The sequence below is a fragment of the Mchenga conophoros genome, linkage group LG3 (genome assembly GCF_057382185.1).
Source record: "Mchenga conophoros isolate Kocher_MC1m ecotype Shallow Benthic linkage group LG3, M_conophoros_male_GT1.1, whole genome shotgun sequence".
NCBI lineage: Eukaryota > Metazoa > Chordata > Actinopteri > Cichliformes > Cichlidae > Mchenga > Mchenga conophoros.
Window position 1 is genome coordinate 27,319,486 of NC_140528.1, and position 25,712 is coordinate 27,345,197.

At 41.5% G+C, this 25,712-nt stretch overlaps 2 protein-coding genes across 2 annotated transcripts in view; one reads left to right on the forward strand and one right to left on the reverse strand.

Moving 5' to 3' along the window:
• The window catches only part of LOC146577945 (uncharacterized), a 160,995-nt gene that overhangs the window by 63,492 nt on the left and 71,791 nt on the right, over positions 1–25,712 (forward strand). The gene's annotated exons all lie outside the window — the stretch shown is intronic.
• Positions 18,079–21,621, reverse strand: LOC146577948 (uncharacterized). Its single transcript, XM_085268482.1, has one exon. The coding sequence runs from the start codon at positions 21,619–21,621 to the stop codon at positions 19,936–19,938; it is 1,686 nt and encodes a 561-aa protein (XP_085124608.1). The 3' UTR covers positions 18,079–19,935.

Here is a 25,712-nt window from a genome sequence, read left to right on the forward strand (position 1 = left end):
GCACAGTGAAGTTTCAGCTTGTTGGAAACACAGTGCCATTCATCCGATCAGTCAGGATGATGGGTTTGCTCTTCTTCTCTGATGCTGTTTGTCCACATTGCTGCTGCTTTGCTGGGACTCTTTGCTCAGGACTTGCTGCTGTCTCTTTATCTGCCATGTTATTGCTCTTTGGAGCTGCATTCTTCAGGGAGGAGTGAGCTTGCTTGTGAGGTTGAGAGACACATACACATTGCGCTGTAAATAAGTCAGCCAGAACATGGCCTGCATGTTTCCAATGATGTTTAACTATAAATTTCTTCCGTCCGACCGCTGCATGTGGAAAATTGATACAGGTCTGCTTTTCACCTGAAAGTGACAAACTAAGACATGTTCATTATTATCATCACTGCTTAATCAACACACATCTCTCTCTCTCTCTGTCTGTGTTTGTGTGAACAATCCTTTCTTAAAAGCAGAAAATGAAATTGTGGTTGTGTTTGGCTGATCAACACAAAACCTTTTTCCTATGATTTTTTTTTTTCGTCTACAATGTAATTTGTCTCTTTTTCACTCTTTTTTTTCTTCTTCCTTTACAATAGCTTGTGATCAGCAAAATCACCGCTCTCACTCACAATCAAAGGCAATTACTTTTGCACAGTGCACAAAAATACTGTGATGTCAGACACATTCACACTCACTTTGTCATCTGCATAAATAAACCATATGGCTGGAGATATGTGCCATGGTGATCCTAGGCATGATCACCAGTTTATTTAATTATTTTTAATCCAACAAAACAAATAAACAAAAACATGATGCTGATGCTACACACACACACGAGTCAAGATGCAGGAAAACTGCTCATGGAAACGCCAGTTATCATAGTTATCATAACAGGGTTCAGCATTTTAGTTGTTTTCACAGTGTTAAGGTTCAAAATATTGGGGATGGAGACAAGAGAAAAAACCACAATAACAACACTGGTCCGGCCGGGTTGAGTCAAACGATGATTTTAATGATCACACACGTGGGAGATGGACACTGATGCAGACAGCATCAAATCTCAAAATGGTGGAGCATTGCTCAAACTTTTATAGCCTCTGGTGCCTCCACCTTATCATAAAAGCCTAAACATTCACATGCTTTCTCTCACACAGCGCCTAAGCTACGACCTTGGCTCCCCGTTTATCTGCTCCTGCTGAGATGGGGCAGAAAACTCCAGCATATTCTGTTCTCTTCTAATCAGACAAATAAGGCGATGACTTTCTGCAAACAGTATTTCTTATAACTCAGCAGTATAATGCATCATAAAACAATATCATTCATTCACAATAAATCAGCAGTTTAATGTAATGCAAATCAGTTTAACTAATGCAATAGTTATCAGCTTCTTCTAATTCAGGAGAATAATGCAAACTAAAACTACATAATAATTCACAATCTTTAGTTAGGGGTATAACATGGCATAAAATAATATTATAATCTAACAATTCCCCCTGATGAGGTCATTAGAATAATGACCTCACCAACACCCTTCAATCCAGTGTGGCCGGGTTCATCTCTTCTCACTCCTGAGGTCCTTTGTCCCCCTGAGGGGCGAACCATATGTGGGATGACCTCTGTGTTTGCACAGTTCAGATGTAAGAAAAACTATTATTCCAACAGTAGCAGGTACAGATGACACTCCCCAGTTCTCCCACAGCTTTATTTTGGTGCTACCTTATACCCTTCAGACGTACTCAGACTAGAACCTCTGTCCAAAGAGCTTTTAGCCTTTATTTTATTGCTGCAGCTACCAGTGTCGTCCAGTTGGGTGATCCTCTGCTCTTCATTCTTCAACCTTAGGGGTTAGACAACCCTTCAGTCGTGGCACAGATCAGGGGATTATTCTGCCCCGATTTCAAACAACGATCTGTGTATCCTCCAGAAAAAGGAACAGGAAGGTGTCCCCCTTTTTGCCCAAGAGCCTCTCGAACCTCGTTGGTCTGGTGTTCCCGGATTTCCACCAACCCCTTCATGGTTATTGCTGTGTTTATGGGATCCATCCTTTTGTGGTGACTAGCTGGAGCCCAAACGCCCTGACCCTTGGACCCAGTTGATGTCTCGGCAGTCACTGTGTCTGTCTCTGCTGCGGAGGATCCTCGCATATCTGTGACCTCGTCTGGTGTCTGTTCCTTTCTCTGTAAGAGACAGAAAACCAAAACACCTCTCTTCCTAACCCTAATAATCTAATGTTGTTATCTACTGACCTTCTAGTGATTCAAAATTGGTCTAAAACATTCAGAATGTCCCAGGGATTTATTCTAATCATATCCTATGTGTGTGTAAGCGTGTTTGCATTTAGCCCTCTGCACTCAAGGCATTTCCTACACTTTATCAGTCCGGACAGTCACGCCGGACGAAGCTTCTGACCTTCAAAAGGCCGAGTGCCAACTCATTATAAGCACATTTGCAAGGTGTGTCTGAGAATTATTGAAACCCCTCTTTTCAACAAAAGACAAACAAATTAACAAATCTTCTAAACGCTCTTCAGTTCATTTCAATGATTAATGCTTAAACATGGAAGCGATGATCTATGCTTCTCACTGATTCTCTAAAAAAGTCCAGAAACTTCTCGGACCGCTATTAGCTTAAGCTTTACCATTCCTAATGTATTAAAGACACAAATGAAGTTATAAAATGTTCAAATAATCCTTGTTTGATGTTAAAGCTCAACTTTCTCCCCTTTTTTTGACACATTCCAATGTGTCAAATCAACGGAGCTAGAACATTCAAAGAAAAGGTTAGGCAGCTACAAAGTTTCCCAGACTCTTAAGGTGATCTGCGTGTAATGTTCTGACTCATGTATTTAATATTTTAATAAATGTCGTTTAATTAACTGCCACTACTTAAACTAAACTTAAAGACACAATTGAAGAAAAGATCACAAAGAATAACATGATATCAGTGTTTTGTAAGCGCGTGCGGCCTTCTATGCTCGAAGCCTTTCCCCTCAATAGATCAGTCAGACATTCGCGCTGACTGTAGCTTTTAACCCTTATTAATTTGAGCACAACTCTACAATGAGCAACAAGTCGCAATATGTATAAAAATGATCATGGTTACACCTGCAATGAAAACTTATATCATTATCCTAACACCTGTAAATAGAAGATTCATCAGAGGTTATAACAATCACAGGAACACAGATGTTAGTATAAGGTCAAAAGCTTCAATAAATGATCATCGATACAATGCTTGTTGCATGATTCTCATACAATAATAATGCTGATATTAAAAATAACAGTAAAACACCCCTTTTATCCCGTTTCACTTGACCCATAAACGTTTGTAAATGCCTCTTTTATTTTTAATTTTATTTCCCCCTGTTCTCCCCTCACTGACCACAGCAGGGGGATCTTAGTTTTGAATCAGCCATGAATCCAGCTCACCTGATTCATCAGTGAGCTCCACCATCACTGGCGTCTGACAGGGTGGCGCTGCATACTCTTCCTTTAATGTCACTATTTTCAACCTGTTAATTAGAGTGTTTAAACCTGAAGTCGACTACGTCCACAACAAGTCAATACAGCTGTAAATGTGGCCAATTATCAATCTATTGCCAATCAATAACAACAGATAACTTCTATTTTATGCATGCTTTAAATCAACCACTCAACCAGAGGATCTCCAATCCCAGGAAATTCCTTCTCCTCCTTTAATGAGTCTGTCCTCCTTCCATGCCCTGGTAACTGGTCCATCCAGAGCCACATGATCTCAAATATACATACAACAAGCCAAACCACATCTTGGTCACACCAACCCTCTCCCTCCCCGAAGATGTCCAATGCCATCCTAGTATGGACTGTCAAAAGTGGCTTTAACGCTGACTGTTCTGACAATCCATTTTATACCGTTCCTGGTCAGATTTGCCAATCTCTGCACCAGGGTTTTAAACGTTTCGCCATTTTCATCAGTTGTTATTTTTTATTTAGTTTCGACTCCAGAATTTCAATTTTTTCCAGTTGTAATTAGTTTTTACCAATTCTTTGCTAGTTTAGTCTAGTTTTTATTTTCTGAAAATCCTTAGTTTCAGTTTAGTTTTAGTTGTGTTTTGCAAAAATTAAGTGTAACAAAATCTCAGTTCCATCATATCAATCATGCTCTTCTGGTTATCCTTGGGTGTTGAGACTAATAACGATTAACTCTCGCCGCACCGAGTGGTCCTAATTTTGGTTGAAGTGAATTGATAACCTTTTTGAAGGCGATTGTTTCACACATTTGTTTAGATGTCCCAATCCTGTTATCTCGGGATACATCACGCTGCCTTATCTGGGGTTAGCTGTTTTCGGGGGATGCGGGTTGAGTGGGGGAGCTCTTCAAGGAGGGGGAGAGTGCTCCCCCTAATGAGTTCTTCTAGGTAAGCTATGTTAGCCTTCTTGTGTGAGCTTTTCAAGTGCACTTTAAGGTTTGTGGGATTTTTCGTGTCATAAATGTCCCTCATGACCCCCTGATGACCCAGTATTTCATTTTTGCACAATGTAGTACACATTCAGTTTTTGCTTGTAGCTCTCATACTCTACTTGCCACTCCTCTAAGTCCTGATGTTTCTTAGAGAGGACAACAGTACCTTTAAAATTATATCACATGTGTGGGGGTGTGGCCTTGCCAATTGTTTTTCCCACCTTTTCAAAATGGCTGGCGTGCCCACAAGCACATTTTATAGAAGAAAGAAAGGTAGGCTTGATATTTACATTTAAAATGTTTTGTTAAACTCAGATTCTTATTTTATTCAAAAAATAAACATCTAGTAAATGATTTGAGGGGTTTTTAAGAATTAGGCTCATTTAGTTTCACAGAGAACATGACTAATTTATTAATGTGTGCTCTGCACATTGGGACTTTGTACTTATACTTATTTCACTTTTTCCTAATAGACAACTCTTTGACAAAGGCAGAGAGTATTCATAGCAGAATAATTGAGGGAGATTCAAACATAGATTTTTCAAACTATGAGAGTCATGTGAGCCAGATATGAGAGGGTGAGAACCCACTAAGGGCCACACAAAGATTATCGAGATGCAGTGGCAGATGTAATAGAGGAAAACACAGGGCCACCTGAAATCTGTCGTCCTATCTGGTGCAAAACCAACATGTAGGAGAATCTGGAATTTTTGATTTTGAATTAAAAAATAAAATATGGGTAAAATGCAGAAATGTTTTCCAGTAAAGTAAAAATAAGAGTCGCAATTATAGCTGAATCCATAACACCTAATTGTTTCTACAAGATCACGTCGTTGCTAAAAGTTATCAGTGATCTCAATGTGTGAAAAGAACTCACAGTATCTGGAGTTCAAGCTCCTCTTGGCTGAGAAACCTGGGACAAACATGTGAACAAGACCTGAATAGTACCAATAATGAAAAGTTCTTTCCAAAAATCGAGAAAAGGAAGCCCCATCAGATGAGAGTCTAGCAAAATATGGTTCACTCCACTTGCCTGAAATGGTTAACAGTCCAAGGCATTTCAGTTGTAGAATGGTTGGGTGCAACAGTAAAACATATGTGAGATGTGGGAAGTGCCAAATGTTCCTTTGTGTCTCCAAATAAAAATAAAAATCACAGTACTTCCTCAGATATCATAAATGAATTGACTTTTGTGAAATAGAAAGCCCAGTGCAATCACTTGTTCCTGAACCAATGGCTTACAGCTAGTGAAGTGTCAGTGACTTCTAAGTTGATCCCTGATCTACAGTTTTATGATATTGTTATATAAATCAGTTTTAATATCCTGCTTACAAAAATTTCAGTGGAACGTGTAATCTTCTTAAATAGCTCTTGAATGTTGTTTGTTTCACCTTCGTGATCAATGAACTCCCCTTGTGCACTGTGGTGCACATGTTGTAAAATTTAAATAAAATTAGTTAAAAACAATTTTGTTTTTGTAATGTGTTTATTTTACCGTCCCAACACTTGATTTATCTTAAAAAGAAAAAAAAAGAAAAAAGAAAAAGAAAAAATGAAAATACTTATCAATGCAACTAAACACATTCTGCTATAAATCTAGTTAATTTCAGTTAGTTTTGTGAACATTCATTACAGTATTAGTTAGTTTTCCTTTTTGTTTTGATTTTATTACCGTTAACGCAAATTTTTCCACTTCTACTTTTCGTTATTTCATTTGTTGTCTTTAATAATAATAATCTTCTCTGCACCCTTGAATAAACATACTTAATATGATCAACATTTTTGCTGTGTATCAATTCCCTTTTTTTTTATTCAAATGCTCCAGCCTTATGTGGTTTGTGACATGTGTTGATCTAAACCTCCACTCTGTCTCTAAATGTTTGAAGAATTTTTCAAGTTCGGGGTCAAATTTTGAGAATCTGACCATAAGTGAAAGTTATGGCGTTCTCACCCCCTTTGGGGATTACCTTTTTCCAGTTTTGATGATATTCCTCCCCATTCTCTATTTTTTGCAAGTACCCCTCTTCGGTGGCAAGAAACTGTTGGTGCGATCAAGCGGGTGCTGTAAAAACAAAAGCTCAGGACAGAACAGTCACCAGTCATGTACTTCATTCAAAATTGACAAATATCAAACTTCATATTGATCCTCTGAGTGTAATGGTACATTTTAATTTGCACTTCTCAAAACTAAAAACAATATTTTCTTTATTTTACCCTTGTTCTTGTGCAGCACCACCCCTCAGCACATGCCCCTGTTATTTTATCTTACTTTTAAATTGTTGACTACTTCAAGAAAGCGCCCACAAGGCGGGGACCAGTGTTTGTCATTACATATCTCCATTTTGAGTGTGGCTGTCTATCATTCCCCTGTTATTCATAGACCTCGGTGGAGGGTTTTTTTTTTCTACCTCTATAAAATTAATTGACTCTTTACAGTGACCCACTATGGTTAATAATAACATGTTCAGTCCTGAGTGGAATCAAACCTTTTCTTCACTTTAGCATTTAACATTCCCAACCATATAATATGATACATTAATTAAAACACAGCTACTAAAACACAATTTTCTTAATGCAAACATCAGTAACTCAAAATTAGCAACCAAAGGGTTCAGTCTGCAGTTCACACTCCTGTGAAGCTACAGCTCTTTAGTCTCTGTCATCCTTCTGTTCTTGCAAAAACAAAACAAAGCAAGACAAAACCTCCACCCTTCTTTTACAGGCTGGGTGAATTGTCTGTGGACATTCAATAATCCTAAAGTCGGCACCGTTTTTGTCTCAATATCAAGTCAGTTAAAACTTTTAGTCGTCAGTCCATCACAGTCCAGTCACATGCATACATCCACACACATTCATACCAGATATTGCTGATAATGGAGTCTCACGCGCAACCTATTCGAGCCTCCATCACCAGCAAGATGACGTCATCATTTTAAAGGAAACCGTTCCTTGTTTGTTTTTCCTTCTTTGGACTGGATTGACTCGCTGCAATCCTTTTAGGCTTCAGGATCAGTGTCCCATATAAGTGAATTTCTCCCAAGCTCATTATAATCATGGAGAAAAATACTTTGCGACTGTTTTCAGTAAGAATATTTTATAGCGCTTTAAAGTTCAACCTCTCAGGCCTGGATTAAAGAGCTGATTTGTTAAATCAAGAACTCACAAAATACCAAAATATCACCACCGGTGGATCACACCTCTCTGATGTTCTTATCTCAGTGCACTGTAACAAAAGAAAAACAAACGTAACCAATAAAACACTCATATAATAACAGATACTGGGGCCCATTGCAAACATGTCCAAAGATCAAACCCTCTTTCTCTATGTTAGAGAAAGAGAACAATCCAAACCTCACTGATAGAATCAACCCAGTGTCAAACAAAACCCAAAAATCAACCAAAACTTCACACACTACAGTGGGGCAAAAAAGTATTTAGTCAGCCACTGATTGTGCAAGTTCCCCCACCTAAAATGATGACAGAGGTCAGTAATTTGCACCAGAGGTACACGTCAACTGTGAGAGACAGAATGTGAAAAAAAAAATCCATGAATTCACATGGTAGGATTTGTAAAGAATTTATTCGTAAATCAGGGTGGCAAATAAGTATTTGGTCAATAACAAAATACAACTCAGTACTTTGTAACATAACCTTTGTTGGCAATAACAGAGGTCAAACGTTTACTATAGGTCTTTACCAGGTTTGCACACACAGTAGCTGGTATTTTGGCCCATTCCTCCATGCAGATCTTCTCGAGAGCAGTGATGTTTTGGGGCTGTCGCCGAGCAACACGGACCTTCAACTCCCGCCACAGATTTTTTATGGGGTTGAGGTCTGGAGACTGGCTAGGCCACTCCAGGACTTTCAAATGCTTCTTACGGAGCCACTCCTTTGTTGCCCGGGCGGTGTGTTTTGGATCATTGTCATGTTGGAAGACCCAGCCTCGTTTCATCTTCAAAGTTCTCACTGATGGAAGGAGGTTTTGGCTCAAAATCTCACGATACATGGCCCCATTCATTCTGTCCTTAACACGGATCAGTCGTCCTGTCCCCTTGGCAGAAAAACAGCCCCATAGCATGATGTTTCCACCCCCATGCTTCACAGTAGGTATGGTGTTCTTGGGATGCAACTCAGTATTCTTCGTCCTCCAAACACGACGAGTTGAGTTTATACCAAAAAGTTCTACTTTGGTTTCATCTGACCACATGACATTCTCCCAATCCTCTGCTGTATCATCCATGTGCTCTCTGGCAAACTTCAGACGGGCCTGGACATGCACTGGCTTCAGCAGCGGAACACGTCTGGCACTGCGGGATTTGATTCCCTGCCGTTGTAGTGTGTTACTGATGGTGACCTTTGTTACTTTGGTCCCAGCTCTCTGCAGGTCATTCACCAGGTCCTCCCGTGTGGTTCTGTTCTCATGATCATTTTGACCCCACGGGATGAGATCTTGCGTGGAGCCCCAGATCGTGGGAGATTATCAGTGGTCTTGTATGTCTTCCATTTTCTGATGATTGCTCCCACAGTTGATTTTTTCACACCAAGCTGCTTGCCTATTGTAGATTCACTCTTCCCAGTCCCTTCAAAAGCTCTTTGGTCTTGGCCATGGCGGAGTTTGTTCTGACTGTTTGAGGCTGTGGACAGGTGTCTTTTATACAGATAATGAGTTCAAACAGGTGCCATTCATACAGGTAACGAGTGGGGGACAGAAAAGCTTCTTACAGAAGACGTTACAGGTCTGTGAGAGCCAGAGATTTTCCATGTTTGAGGTGACCAAATACTTATTTTCCACCCTGATTTACGAATAAATTCTTTACAAATCCTACCATGTGGATTCATGGATTTTTTTTCACATTCTGTCTCTCACAGTTGAAGTGTACCTCTGGTGCAAATTACTGACCTCTGTCATCATTTTAAGTGGGGAAACTTGCACAATCGGTGGCTGACTAAATACTTTTTTGCCCCACTGTATATTGTGTAGGCATACAGGCACCGTAACTCCTTTTTTTTTTTTTCACTGACAAAAACATGTTGGATTGACTTAATTCAATAGTGGACACTGGTTGCACACAAATGTTTTGCTTTGGCAGAAACTTAAACAACTAAGTTAAATCGGCACAACCTTTTCATATTTTCTCCGAACTAAAACTCACACCATTCACTCATCATTTTCACTCTGTACCACTGCTCCTTATCAGGCTGTGTGAAGCACAGTACACAATTCAGTGGAGGCCTTAAGCCATAAACAGACATTACGCAGAGACATTGTTTTCACAACCAAACTACTTTAGACCCTGTCCCCTAAATCTACACAGATGCCCTCTGGGTGGCATGAAATGCATTTAACCAATAAACAATCAATGAGTTCTTATTGTTGTAACCGACTCCATATTCGGATGTTTGTGTGCAGCATTTGTTAGTAAAGCATTCTTCATTGCATCAGCGTGTGTGTGTGTATCACTCTTCATTGCACAAGCTTGTAGATGTGTATGTGTGTGGATCACTTCTCAGTGAATTGAATTAGCATTTCGATTTTTTGCACATGTGTGTGTGTCGTTTCTCACTCAATCAACGAGTGCATATGTGCATATGTTTGTTTCTCTTCATTCTGAGTCAGTGAATGTAGATGTGTGTGTTTGTGTGTGTGTTTGTGTTCATCACTTTACTGTTCTGGTGTTCTGGGTAAAGCATGGCCTGAAGCGTGCCCTGGGGTCCTGCCCTCCTCCTTTTCAGTCTGTTTGCATCCGTTGGTGCTGCTGCTCAAAGTTCTGTCCATACTGGTTCTGGCCCCAATTGAGGCAGTGCTTTTCTCCAGTGTCTTGCATCTTCTCCTTGTTCTGCTCCTCCTTAACTTGACCCTTTTGCTTCTGTAGCTCCTTCAGGGTTTTGATACGCAGCTCAATCGTCTGGATGTCAGTGTCAAGCTCCAGTCTACGCTGCTGCTCCAGCTCTTCCTCTGTTTCTCCCAGCCAAGTCAAGATTTTGTTCAGGTCAAAGTTCAGCTGTTGTCACTGCTGCTCGTTCTGCTTTGTTCTCATCTCCTTGCTGAGGTCCTGAGCCTGATTTCAAGTCGTGTGTCTGGGACTCCAAGTCTGATGGGTTCGATAATCAGCCAGCTCCTCCTGAGCCATGCTCAGTTATCTGCTCTGATGCCTTGAGCTCTTACTGAGGGGCAGAAACCTCAGAATCTTTTCCGTCCACTTCAGATTGACGTCCATTGATGTTTTCCTTGCTTTGCTCCACGGCCTTTTGCGGCTCTGCTGTTCGGCTCTTCTCAGAGGTCAGCTCCTGGCCGAGCCCCGACACCTGTGCCTTCAGCTTATTTTCTCCTGGTGTTTTGTCCATTCTGAGGTGCCTCCTGACCTCCGTTACTCCTCCTGTCTCTGTCACGCCCTTTTTGCTGCCCGATCATCCGTGTTGGTCCGTCACTGTCCTGCACAGTTTTAATGCAGAGTGGTTAAGGTCAGCATGGTTTTGCTCAGCCTCACTTTTCATCTGGGCTTAATGGGCGTCTCATCAAAGCTCTATCAGCTGAAGCTGTCTTTTTCCATATGGCAAGAATGTAAAGAGTGTGTGAGAGGGGTGTGTCCGATCAGGCACAATGCTGGTGGCTTTGCGAGTGCCTCGTTTTCCAAATCCAGATGTTTATTTGTCACGTACACAGCAACAGAGAGAACAGTCTGTTGTTGGGATGGCTGAGGTCCTTCACGATCTTCCTGGCCTTGGTCCAGCACCGCCTGCTGTAGATTGAGTGCAGGTCAGGGTGCTCGGAGCGGATGGTGCGCTCAGCTGATTGCACAACCCTCTGTAGAGCTTGTCTGTCCGGCATGGTGCTGTTCCCGAACCAGACAGTGATACAGCTGCTCAGGATGCTCTCGATAGTTCCTCTATATAAGGTGGTCAGAATCGGTGGTGGGAGCCGGGCCTTTCTCAGTCTTCTCAGAAAGCAGAGACGCTGACGGAAATCTCCCCGTTTGGTGAAACGGGCCTTGGATTTAACGCTCTCCGTCTCTGCTGCATGAGATCGTTTTCCTGCAGCACTGTTGACGTTTTCAGGTTGTTGTTGTGGGTCCAGCTGCTGTAGCATTTGGTCAGGGTCACATCAAAGATGGTAGAGGAGAGAGCAACGATGGTAGAGGGGAGAGCAGGAGTCCAGGGTCAGCCTCGGCTTTTCCGGGTGACAAAGCAGCCTGTAATCAAGCATAAAGAGAAAAAACAAAACAAAAACAAAACAAAAACAGATGAACAGGAAAATTATGTTATTTTGGCTGCGTTATTCAGAGGGGGAGAAACAACGGGACAAGGCCCTGTGTCAGCCTTCTCTCCCCCTTTTTTTGTTTTTTCTCACCATATAATCCACTCATGACCCGCCAAGCTGACAGGACAACACAGGTACATGTTAAAATTCTTAAAATCATGTTTAAAAGCACAAAAATTGGACTTTTCTTTCATTTAGTAATCACTTGTATTAATCAATCAGCAGAAAACATGTCACAATTTGACTTTTATTAACCACTAAATTTGTCGTGTCTTTTTTGAAGTTAAGTTGTTGTCCTGCAACCCAGAGAGTTTATTTGTTAGTAGTGGATAACCTTTATTATTTAACGGCGGGTATATGTTAAGTTTCACTGCTTTAAACTTGCTGGAAAATCTTCACGTGTTCATGGGTGTAAGCTGTTTCTTCATTGCGTGTATGTGCGTTTGTAAATGGGCTAATTTAACGTTTTTTCTCAAACGAGGCATTTCTCTAGCACGTGCCTCTCTCTCACATTTCTCTGCTTGTGTGTTTTGTTTCACCTTTTTGTTGTGATGCCTTCCCAACCTCCACAAGTCTGTTGGCCGCAATTTTATGTGTTAAAACTTCTCTTAATTTCTCCTCTAATTCTCTGCTAGCTGCTGTCTTTTCCACAGCTGCTGATTCTTGCTGAGTTTGGTTTCCATTACTATAATTTTGCTTCGGCCGCTGTGCTTGTGGGGGCAGTTGGTCCAGCCCCGTAGCCACCTGTATCAACACACTGAGAGATTTATTTAATATCATTTTCATCACTGTTAAATAGACCAGCAGGCAAGACGCCCACCTTTGCACTGCAGACTACATGCCAGTCTCCCAACACACTCCTCTCTGAGTTTCAGCTTTAAAACCCAACATCATTCACACCCTAGTCATTCAACACCTTATTTGTAGTATCATAACCAGCAAAATCAGCGTTTTAATTACAGGCATGTATCATTGTTTGCAAATCAAAATTATAAAACTCAAAAACGCGCTAAACAGGAAGCAAAGTCCTCTGTGCGCGTCACAGCTCATTTGCATGTTCACACACCGTCTAAAAATAGCTCGCAGCGCTGCAGCTGCACGTCACACAGAGTCTCACACAAAGCTCAGGCAAAACTCTATTATTTTATATTACAAAGACGTCTTATATTTACAATCACTGACAGGCCTGACAGATTCAGCACCTAACAAATTTCGACAAATTTAAAATAACGGGTCTCACCGAAGAAAGTCCAACTTTTTTGTAGTCAATCAAACAGTATCTGTTACTTCTGGGAACAGTTTCTGACCTAACTTCTAAAGAGCGCCTATACAATTTCGACAAATTTAAAATAACGGGTCTCACCGAAGAAAGTCTCACTTTTTTGTAATCAATCAAACAGTATCTGTTACTTCTGGGAACAGTTTCTGACCTAACTTCTAAAATCCCTAACTCAATTTAACTTTGTCCAAACAAGCACATGACACCGTTTTAAACGATGAGGAGACTCGGTAACTCCTAGCTTATTTCAGGATGCCCTGTACCCCACAGATAAGCCAAACTGAACTAACCCTGTTCGCCGACAGGTCAAGACCGCGCGTCCACGGCCAGGAGGGGGCGTAACCCCCGGGCTATGTGCTTCTTAGCAGACTTCTGGGCTGCCGTCCTATAATAATTTTCACCTAACCGATTTTGAGAAATTTTACCATAACGGGTCTCACCGAAGAAAGATAACTTTTTTACGACCAATTAAACAGTCTCTGTTACTTCTGGGAACAGTTTCTGACCTAATTTGTAAAACTATTAACCAGTCTCTGTTACTTCTGGGAACAGTTTCTGTCCTAATTTCCCTACCAAACTACCTGAGCCTTCAGCTCAATATCCAGGGACTCAAACCCAACATTATTACGTTCATATTTACTTCAACTTCATTAAATACTCTTAAGCAACTTTAACTGCATAACACACGGTGATTCTCATCAAAATCAAAACAGACCCTCTACCAGTAATTTCAGTGAGTGGACTTTAATTTAGTCATATCCAATTTGGCACACTTTGGAAATAATTCAACAGGTAGTGCCTTACCTTTAGATAAGCCGGCTTATGCCCACTCACGTCAGACCACTGGCTCGTGCCTGTCCGTTCGACAACCTCGGACCGTCCAAACCTTTAAATTCCACCCCAATACCACAGGACGAGCCCCCAAGCTGTTAAGGTTCAAAATATTGGGGATGGAGACAAGAGAAAAACCACAATAACAACACTGGTCCGGCCGGGTTGAGTCAAACGATGATTTTAATGAACACACGCGTGGGAGATGGACACTGATGCAGACAGCCTCAAAATCTCAAAATGGTGGAGCATTGCTCAAACTTTTATAGCCTCTGGTGCCTCCACCTTATCATACAAAGCCTAAACATTCACATGCTTTCTCTCACACAGCGCCTAAGCTACGACCTTGGCTCCCTGTTTATCTGCTCCTGCTGAAATGGGGCAGAAAACTCCAGCACACTCTGTTCTCTTCTACTCAGACAAATTAGATTTCTTATAACTCAGCAGTATAATGCATCATAAAACAATATCATTCATTCGCAACAAGTCAGCAGTTTAATGTAATGCAAATCAGTTTAACTAATGTAATAGTTATCAGCTTCTTCTAATTCAGGAGAATAATGCAAACTAAAACTACATAATAATTCACAATCTTTAATTAGGGGTATAACATGGCATAAAATAATATTATAATCTAACAGAATCTTCTCTCAGCCTTGTGTCATGGTCCGGGTGTGTGCCAGGGTGTCTCCCTCTGAGCCGGCATCTCCACCCCTGGGAGGGGCCTCAGTGTTCTGCTGATTGCTCACACCTGTGGGTAATTTAGCCAGGGACTCATAAGGCCAGTGCTCTCAACCTCTCTTTGCCAGATTCTCAGCTAACCCTACTTAGTGCAAGCCACCACCGTGATTTCCCACTCGCTTTGTGAATTACCTTGTCTCATCGTGTGTTTCTCTCATAGCCACACCAAGCTGCCAAACACTAATCTCTGCCGAAGAGCTCCAACCTGGACGCTGGACCACCTGACAGTCCCACAGGCTGTTCACCCGAACCATCTGCCTGCCTCCCTGCCTCCACGCCAGGAATCTCGGACCACACACCCGGACCACTCACCCCTCCACATCACCACCGACCACCCGTGGCAAGTTCGCAGTACGAAGGAAGATTCAGAACGAACAGCTTATCCATATTTCTCCTGAACCATACCTGAACGTCTGTACTCTATTTACAGTGACTCTGACCCTTTCCCTGGACGCAGTGTGACTCTCCCTCCTCCCCGGAAATGCTGTTTCCACTGACCAAGACCAGATTGCTTACTTAGCCCAGGCTGCTTAAGACCCCTTTGATTCAGTTGTTGCACTTCGCACTTGTTAACCTCACTTTCCAGTTCATGAACACTTACTGAGTAAATAAACGTTGTCTCTAAAACTACTTACGTGCTGTTCGGCGTCCAGCATTTGAGTCCTTTCACCTTTGAGGCGGCCTCGCCGTGACACCTTGTTTGGCAGAAGATCCCTGCAGCAAAGATTGTAGCTGAAAGATGACGTGTGTAAAGTTTGCTCTGTGGGAGGGTTGAGGCTGTTTTTAGACCTTTGATAGTTTCCAATCCAGTTCTGACAGACAGGAATAAAAACAACATCATTAAGATCAGATCATGGAGCTGTTTGCTGCCTTGTTTCTATCTTCACATTACAAGACTTTACTACAATAAAGATGCTGACATGTATCTGTAGCAACAACATCATTGAATCTATAACAACTGGAGCCAAACCAGTAAATGGACCTATTCTTCTGGAGTACTCAAAGGGCTCTATACAAAGTGCCACATTCACACACTTTCTCTGAACTTAGTGCTGGCTAACCACATTGGCCTGTATGGTAAATGGCCTGTATTTATATAGCACTTTACTAGTCCCTAATGACCCCAAAGTGCTTTACATATCCAGTCATCCACACATCCACACACTGGTGATGGCAGCTACATTGTAGCCACAGCCACCCTGGGGCGCACTGACAGAGGCGAGGCTGCCGGACACTGGCGCCACCGGACCCTCTGACCACCACCAGTAGGCAACGGGTGAAGTGTCTTGCCCAAGGACACAACGACCGAGACTGTCCAAGCCGGGGCTCGAACCGGCAACCTTCTGATTACAAGGGAACTCCCAACTCTTGAGCCACGATCGCCCCACATTCATACTCCGATGGATGCATCGGAGAGCGACTTGGGGTATCTTGCCCAAGGATACTTAGCATGCAGACTGGAGGAGCCAGGAATCAAACCAATAACCTTCCAATCAGTAGGTGACCTGCTCGACAGCCACCCCATTGGTGAGCCAACACTTCCTTGTTGATGCAGATTTCAGGGCTTCCTTTTGCTCCTCCGTTATAACTGTTCTCTCTTCTCAACACATGATGACACAAAGGAATCAGCAGTGACAAAGATGATGCTGAAAAGGATCCATGGATGTTAATTGGACAGTGATCTCTCTGTGCTCTCCTGAAGTCAACACTCATCTTTGTTGTTGACTCAAATTCCTGAATGTGAGTAAAAAAAACTGTCAGAGGTAACTAAAGGTCAGATTCCTTGATTTTAAATCTGTTTACTGTGCTTGAAGCCCTATGTGTCCTGCAGTCAGTTTCCTGTTAGGTCATCTCTTATGCCAAACATATAATTATGTTTCTTTTAGCTTTATATTCTAAGAAGCTCTGCTGCATTAGTTTTGGAGCAGGAGTTCACCCGAAAGCAACAAATTCAAAATAATTAACGTTTTTCAAAATGGCATAAAAGTAAAGTTTTATTCATATAGCACAAACTCACAACAGCTGTCCCATGGCGCTTTATATAGAAAAGTAAAGACGTTAAGCTGTCTGTGATGGATCTCAAAACTGGATTATAGATGGCGGACAGTTGGTGTCGTAAACCCCGCCTCTGTTCAACGATGGTCTTTCACAGTGGACGTAAATGGCTTCTTTCACTCCTCTTCCAAACCATCTGTCTTTGGCTGCATTTGAAGGCCAATTACGTCAAAGCCAGGCGACGAAGGCTGTCCCAGCTCGTCGACTCCTTCAAATGCAGCCGACAAATGCGTCCTTCATTTCCCCGAATTTGTGGCCCACCATATCCCAGAATTCATAGCGCGGCCCAGCCAAATTTCAGCTCCCAACAATGGCGGCCGCTACGAAGTTTTAAAATTAGTCTTATTAATCTTTCTGAGTCACAAAATAAACTTTTAACATATTTTCAGGCGAGAAAGTAGCTGTGTAAACATCAAATATCTGCTCGGTTTATCAAGACATCGCATATTGGCAAAAGTGTGCCGACGTTTTCGGAGACGTCTGTTACCCACCCGCTCGATGTTCAGACCCCCGCTGTCTTTGATATATAAGTCACTTAGACAACCTGTTATTGTTGGGCTTTTTCAGTGTTTTATTTGTTCCGGAGTAAATCGGTTTGGCTGAGATCAAAGTTATTAGATTATTAGATAAAATAAAACGTTATTAATCCATCGGGTGGGTTCCTCCGGGATTTTCACACAGCTGAATACACGTCAAACAGAAAACTGATTAAACAGAAGTGTGAGACGGTCGAGAACTTACGCCAGTGTCCTGTAATATTTTAGATAGCAAGGAGCAGACGGCCGAGTTTATTAAACTCCACCGACACAGCGGTGATGCAGATCTGAAGGCTAGACCGTCCAATTTCACAGCCTCGCACTTCCGGCCTTCTCGGTCTTCGAAGGACTCACGTAGACCGCGAAGGCCGGGTCCTCCGAAGGATGCGGCCTACATTTTGGGACACAGCTTTTGTCAAACATGTGAACCTTGGCACACTCAAAGAGTGACCTTTGACATTTTTATGCAGATGGACAGCCGGGTCTTGTCTCATCTTTTCTATGTTTTCCCAAGAATTGATTTTTGGTCTCTCGAGTGTCGAGGTCTAAATTTCAGAAAACAGATTTAAAATCAAGGAATTTGTCCTGTAGTGACCTCTGACCTTTAGTGAACTTTACAGAGGCCTTTTTGTTTTTAATAAAGGCTATGTGTTTAAGAATTATACCACAGAGTCAAATACTTCTGATTTGAGACCTTAGTTTTCACCTTAGTATATGCGAGTGTTGTGTGACATTCAAGTGCAATTACTGTAGTGTGAAGTGTAATGTGTATTTTATTGATCCTTTTGTTGGAATGTTTCGTTACATATAATGCTTAAGGACTTTATTAAGAATATTCATTTAAGTTTGTATTTCTTTTTAGTTCTGACGGCATTGTATCGGCTGTGGTTGGACATCATTACAGGTTAAGACATGTTGGAGAATCCTCCTGTCCGAAATAAATGTCAGCTAAAACGCAAAGAACAAGTTGAGCTTTATTAAGACTCGAGGGGAGTAACAATAACTGTCCAGAAAATAGAAAAAAAGAAAAATTTGCATATAAATGTTCTCAGCATTTAAAATAGTAATTAAAGTGTATTTTGAGTAAATATGACATTTAATTTTTTTTAACTGAACTTCAATAAATTCCTGTGTCACAGTAGAGCAATATCTTTATGTTCATGCTAATAGTCAATTTTGTGAAAGCATCGGATTATTGGCTATAAATAGTTAACCCAGTATAATATGCTTCATATAGTATCACTGGACTCAACCACACAGAAATGAAAGACACTGGGGAAAAATAAGTATTCACAGACTTTTAGTTATTTGTAATCTACACATTTTCCTAAAACTGCTTTAAAAGTACAAGCATGCATTACACACAGTGAGAAAATAAAACTTTTTTGTTTCCAAACTTATTTCCAACAAACTTTATTTCTAATCAAGAGATTAAAAAGGAACACATTCAGGTTACTTTATTTGAAGCTGTCAGTATAAAGCCAGTCTGCATTAAGTTAGCAATTCTAACTGCACAAATAAGCACAATACAACATAATGAAGGAAACGTCAGCTTGTTAGCCCATTTAACAATTAGAGTGAGCGATTTTCTGTCTTTTTTACAGATAAATATCCAAATCAAGACACCAATGAAAATGAGAAAACAGACTCCAGAAAATTTACCTCAAACATAACAAATGCTCTTGCCCCCTTTTTTTTTTTTTTTACACACAGTCACAGTCTGTCTCCCAGTTCAGTTTTCAGTCAATCATTGTTCCAACATATATTAGATTATAATACTCAACACATTCCACTGTCTGACCCCTAATGAATGTGACCTTTTGGACATTAAAAATCAAGGCCCTCGTGCTTCATATATTAAATCCTCCATTAGGAACCTTGGTGTTACCTTTGACCCAGCTCTGACACACACGTTAAATCTTTGGTTCGCTCTTGTTTTTACCATTGAAGAAATATCACTGAGTCCCATTGTGTCACGCTCTGAACTGGAAATGATTCTTCATGCTTTTGTTTCATCTCGCTTAGACTATTGTAATTCCTTGTTTACTTGCTTAAGTAACGCCTCCCTGGAACGACTGCAGGGTGTTCAGACTGCTGCTGCCAGGCTTCTGATAAAGCATCACAAACACTCCCATGCCACGCCCCTGCTGATTCAGCTGCACTGGCTCCCTGTCAAGTTCAGGGTCCAATTTAAGATCATAATCATGACTTATAGGGCCCTGCACGGTGTAGCTCCAACTTACTTAAGTGATCTTCTTCTTTCTTATCACCCCAGCAGGTCCCTGAGGTCTTGTGTCCAGGGGTTGCTGGTTGTCCCGCTTACAAGGTTAAAAACAGAAGGTGACAGAGCGTTTGTATCAGCGGCTGCCAGACTCTGGAGCTCGCTCCCTTTGAGTTTGAGATCTGTGGACTCAGTCGTGTCTTTTAAAAAGCAGTTAAAAACGTATCTGTTTAAACTGCTTTTGGTTGATTTTGTTTGAGATTTTTCTGCCTCTGTAAAGCACTTTGTGATTTTATCTTGAAAGGTGCTATATAAATACAATTTTACTTTACTTACTTACATGAGTATGTTTTCTAAATTCAGTGATGACGTCTTTTGAGATAGGACTCATCAGAACATTTAGCATAATGGTCAAAGTCTGGGTTGTAGCTGCTCTCATCATCCTGAGGCCAATTACCAATGACAGAGTAAACTGATATGTTTAATTGATAACTGATTAAATCTGCAAGTGAAACATTTCCATATGCAATTTTTACAGAACTACTGTATTTTCTGTAAAACCATGAGAATGTCTCGTGATTTGAGTTAAATTCTACATATCTGTCTGATGGGTTTTCATCTTGTTCCATAAGGTTTTCCCAACTTTTTTCATAACTGCAGGTATGTACTGCAGAGCTCCTCTGGCACCTTCATCCACTCTGCTTTTCATCTCCTCCAGTTTCTGGACCTTCTCTGAGTCTCCTTCCACCTTCATCTTCTCACTTAATATATCTAAGTGTACAATAGTGGACAGAGAAAAAACATTCAGAGCGATTTCCTCCAGTCTGACAAGATGTTGGTAGGACTCCTCCAGCCACTGTGACTTCTCTGCTGTCAGCTCGTTCATTTCCTTTTCTAGATTTTCCAAAAGGCTGGACTTGTCCTCACTATCTGTCTTGTTCTTGTCATACTTGTTTTTCATTTCTTCATTAGTCTTTTTGACACGACGTGTCTTGGTTACATAGATCTTCCTTTCTTTCACATGATCTGATGCAGGACACTTCTTGGTACAAGAAGTACAGCGGCCTCCTTTCATGACTTCACAGTGTTCGGGATACCAGGCCATTGTGCATCCAGGATAGTGACAGTTCTCCTCACAGACTGTACAGCTGACAGCTCCTGCATACCCAGCCAACAAGCACCACCACCCAACCTCGATATCTTCTCTAACTTTGTAGACCTCATCAATTTCTATAGTGAACTGCTTATTTGTCTTCATCTTTTCTTCGTGTTTCTTCAGAGCCTCTCTAGTCTGTTTTATTTCTGTCTGTTTTAATTCAATAAAATCTATTCTTTCTTGCAGGTTTTGAATGCAGGCTGTCAATTTGATGCGTTCATTTAACACTTCGACAGTTGTCATCAGTTTCTGAGGTTCAATATTTTCCAGGAATTCTGAGAATTCACTCATTCCTCCCTCTGATACTCTCCATGCGTTATGCAAACCCACCTTGTCTTCATTTTTTCTCTCTTTTTCCTGTTGGTTATTGAACAGGAAGCGAACTGGCTCATCCTCTATTCTGGCACATTTTATTTTTGCAGCTTCAAGAGCTTCAAGAGCATTTTCAGGTGTTACACCATCTGAGTGTGTGATCAGGGCCACAATGTTTTTCTCCAGGTTTTTTCCAAACGGAGAAATGACTGAATCAAAGATGTACCTCAATCGATCACTCAGTCGATTATCACTCGCCTTCATCACTAGACCCACTGCATGAACTTCATGGACTCCGTCATCTGATCGAAACAAGTCCAATAATCTTTCACTAACAATGACATCATGCTCAGTCCCTCTGGTGTCTCCATATCCAGGTGTGTCGATGATGGTCAGAGAGTAGGGCAGAGTTTCATCTTCAAAACCAAAGATCTCGTACACGATCACATCTGATGTCTGACTTTCTGATTGACTTTTCTTCTCCTCCTCTATGATCTTAAACCAGACTTCATCCTCCCACTTCACTCCCATCGTGTAGTTGACCAAAGCATTGATCAGACTAGATTTTCCTGTTCCTGTTTCACCCACAAGTAAGATGGTTTTATTTGTCTTTTTTGGATTTTTTTCACCAACAGTCATTTTTGTCAGCGTTCCAAACATTTTTTTCTTTGGGTTTAGCTGGTAAACAGGAGGAGTTCCTGAACTGATAAGAACACTTTTGAGGATGATGTTCTTGTATTTTGAAGACATATCCCTGGCCCTGAGAAGCAAAAATAAAAATTTGTTAAGTTTCGGTTTTTTGCCAGACATTTAAGATAAGTATGCATGTTTCAACATACAGACACATAAATCATAAATGCCAACCCAGGTTTGCAATCTGTTAACCCTTTAAACCCGGTCGGAGCGAGAGAGAGAGAGACATCTGGGCTTTGACTTAAATCATGACTGTTTATTAACAGAAATCAATAACTGTTATTTGGCATTATTATATATAAATTGTTAGATTATAATATTATTTCATGCCATGTTAGACCCCTAATTAAAGATTGTGAATTATTATGTAGTTTTAGTTTGCATTATTCTACTGAATTAGAAGAAGCTGATAACTATTGCATCAGTTAAACTGATTTGCATTACATTAGACTGCTGATTTATTGTGGATGAATGATATTGTTTTATGATGTTATAAGAAATACTGTTTGCAGAAAGTCATTGCCTTATTTGTCTGATTAGAAGAGAACATGCTGGAGTTTTCTGCCCCATCTCAGCAGGAGCAGATAAACAGGGAGCCAAGGTCGTAGCTTAGGCGCCGTGTGAGAGAAAGCATGTGAATGTTTAGGCTTTTATGATAAGGTGGGGGCACCAGAGGCTATAAGAGTTTGATCAATGCTCCACCATTTTGAGATCTGAGGCTGTCTGCATCAGTGTCCATCTCCCACGCGTGTGATCATTAAAATCATCGTTTGACTCAACCCGGCCGGACCAGTGTTGTTATTGTGGTTTTTCCTCTTGTATCCATCCCCAATATTTGAATCCGTAACAAACTATACCATTTTTTTTATATCAACACCTTTTTAAACATATTTTAAAAATTATACTCTGATAGCAAGCCACACATGGTAAGCTCTTCACCTCACCACTAGTTGCTTCACTTTAGTTTACTTTGCAGTCACTACTTTAAATATATTTTACTAATTGTCTAATATGTTTCTTTATTCATTTTTTTTCATCACGTGTTGATATCTGTGATGCTGATGTGTGAGATTTGTTGTGTGCACTCCATATATGGAGTTATTTTAGTTGATTTTATGAGTTTAGTTTATATCAACACTGCAAAGTCAAAGTTCTGTTTTATGTTATACACCTTTCTTTGTTTGAGTTACCTGGGGCTTGGCTTCTCCTTCCCAGTTGGCAAAAGGTGTGGCAAAGGGCTTGGGGATCTGAACTACTGCCGACAACCTCGTTGGACTAAACCACATCCTTCATTGCCTGGAAGGTGTTTGGAGTTTGTTAAATTGTTTTGTGTTAGTTGGTTATATGGCAGCCATTTTGTTTCCCTCATGTGTCATTTTAGCAGGTCAGTTTGTCTTGTGTTTGTTTGAGGTTTTGTTAGTTGTTATTTTGAGTTTAGTTTATTTAGTTGACCTATTTTATTGGTCTGCCTGTTTAAGTTTTGGCTTTGTTAATTATTATTCCTATTTTTGGGTCATAAAACCCCAGTTTTGAATTAAACACCTGCGTCTTCTATGTCTTACTGCTTGGTCTCTGACAACTACGTTCATCAGTGTTTTATTTATTTGTAACATGTTTCCTCTATCTCAACACCTGACCTCGTCTGTTGACATACCTGCTAACTGATAAGTAATTATCTGTTAATGTTCTGAGTAATTAACAGACAGATTCACATTTCATATGATATTTTTTGTTGTTCTAATTAAGTCAGAATAACAAGTGCAACAACCTTTACGTTACTATTATGCAAAACTGGCAGTCATAGTTGCTTCCCGTTTAAGCAGATTCAACAAAAAAGGGATTTTGATGCCAAAAGAAGCCAACATGTTTAATTCAGTTTTTTACTACATCTATAAATCCACCTGCACTGTAATTATAAAGATGCCCAACCTCCAAGAGCTTTTAGAGGTCAGACACTATGACACATCTGTTTGACCATCACCAATTAATCTGACGGCAGTTACTGTGGAACAGCAGCGAGTTCAGGCTGCAGTCAGCGTGGCAGTGAGCAGGAGAGCAGCAGCACCTCTCCACAGACTGATGGAGACAGGGAATCACTATGGATTTAAATGATGATCAGTGTTTACTGCCAAGCAGCTGAGCTGTGTCAATGGAATTTGTGCAACTGTTTGATAATAATCTACCTGAAACTGATGATATTGAATGGCATGTGGCCTCCTTCAATTCGCAGTGTCTAAGAACTCTGTGTGGTGGCTGTAGCTCAGGTGGCAGAGCAGGTCAGCCACTAATCAGAAGGTCGGTGGTTCGATCCCAGGCTGCCTCCTGGCTGCATGCCGAATATCCTTGGGCAAGATACTAACCCCGTGTTTGCCTACTGGTGGTGGTCAGAGGGCCCGGTGGCGCCAGTGTCCGGCAGCCTCGCCTCTGCCCCAGGGAAGCTGTGGCTACAAAGTAGCTGCCATCACCAGTGTGTGGATGACTGGATGTAGTGTGAAGCGCTTTGGGGTCCTTAGGGACTAGAAAAGCGCTATACAAATGCAGGCCATTTACTATAAAGTGGCTCCTCTTAAAACTAGAAAGGCAGCACTATTAAATCCCCACCCTGGATCACAGAAGCTATCTGCAGCTTTATGCGATTTTGCCATAAAACTGAGCGCCTGTGAAAAGCCACAAAACTTGAGGTTCATAAGCTCCACTTATAATGACATAGTGAAAGACACAAGAGCCACTTGTTTCTAGGGGTGGGTTTTGATTATCCATTTATCTATTAAAATCGATTCTAGCTTGGGTTCTGCACAGACACCACAGATCCGCTGTAGTTCGCCTAGAGATCCAACAGATCCACAGAGGATGCCATCGCCCACGTCCTACACACCACTCTCAGCCACGTGGACAAGAAACAGGGTAACTATGTGCGAATGCTGTTTGTTGATTACAGTTCAGCGTTTAACACAATAGTGCCCTGCAGACTGTTCACAAAGCTCAGGGATCTGGGATTCAACAGCCGTCTGTGTGCATGGGTGTTGGACTTCCTCACTGGTAGAACTCAGGTGGTGAGGGTGGGCAGGTGCTTCTCCAACAGCATCACCACAGGAGCACCTCAGGGATGTGTCCTCTCGCCACTGCTCTACTCCCTCTACACTTCAGACTGTGTGGCCACCCATGGCTCCAACACCATTGTGAAGTTTGCTGACGACACAGTGGTATTGGGTGCCATCTCCAACAACGATGAGACGGCCTACATGGATGAAGTGAAGAATCTGGCATCGTGGTGCCAGGACAACCACCTCCAGCTGAACGTCAGCAAGACCAAGGAGCTGGTGGTGGACTTCAGAAGGGGTCAGCACAGAGACTACAAGCCCATTATCATCAATGGAGCTCCAGTGGAGAGGGTGCAGTCCTTCAAGTATCTTGGTGTCCACATCTCCTCAGACCTGACATGGGCTGCCCACATTCAGGTCCAGACCAAAAAGGCTAGGCAGCGCCTGTATCACCTACGACAACTGAGGAAGTTCAGGGTCTCTCCAAAGATCCTCAGGATTTTCTATACAGGCGCTGTGGAGAGCATCCTCACACAGAACATGACATCGTGGTTTGGGAACAGCTGTGTGAAGGACCAAAAAGCTCTCCAGAGAGTGATCCGTACAGCAGAACGCTGCTGCAGGATTGCTCTCCCCCCGCTTCAGGACACCTACACCAGGAGATGCCGGACTACAGCAGATACTGAAGGACCCGTCCCATCCTGGCAACAAACTGTTCCAACTTCTGCAATCTGGTAGAAGGTTCTGCATCATCCGGGCAAGGACAGAGAGACTCAAGAGGAGCTTCTATCCCCAAGCCATCCAGGCCCTAAACACACACACCCGCCCTCTCACATCATCTATAATTGACTGAGACAGGACTCTTCCAGACACTAAACCAAGGCACAATGTACATTTCAATTCCTTTAATTTTAAATATGTTTATATTGTCTATCCTGTAAAATAGTCAGATGTCTATTCATATTAATGTACAGAATTCACCTGCTTGCTGCTACTACTGCACATTCACCCAATGTATATACTATATATATATATATATAATGTTCTTCCTCTACACCCCCCCAATCTTTGCACATGTCGAGGAGCGTGTCAGGCTACATTTCACTGTGTGTTATACTTGTATAACTATGCACGTGACAAATAAAGAACCTTGAACAAAGCTCGGAG

Excerpts from the sequence above, each read along its gene's own strand:
- LOC146577948 (XM_085268482.1), bottom strand. The coding sequence starts at position 21,621 with ATGTCTGGCAAAAAACCGAAACTTAACAAATTTTTATTTTTGCTTCTC.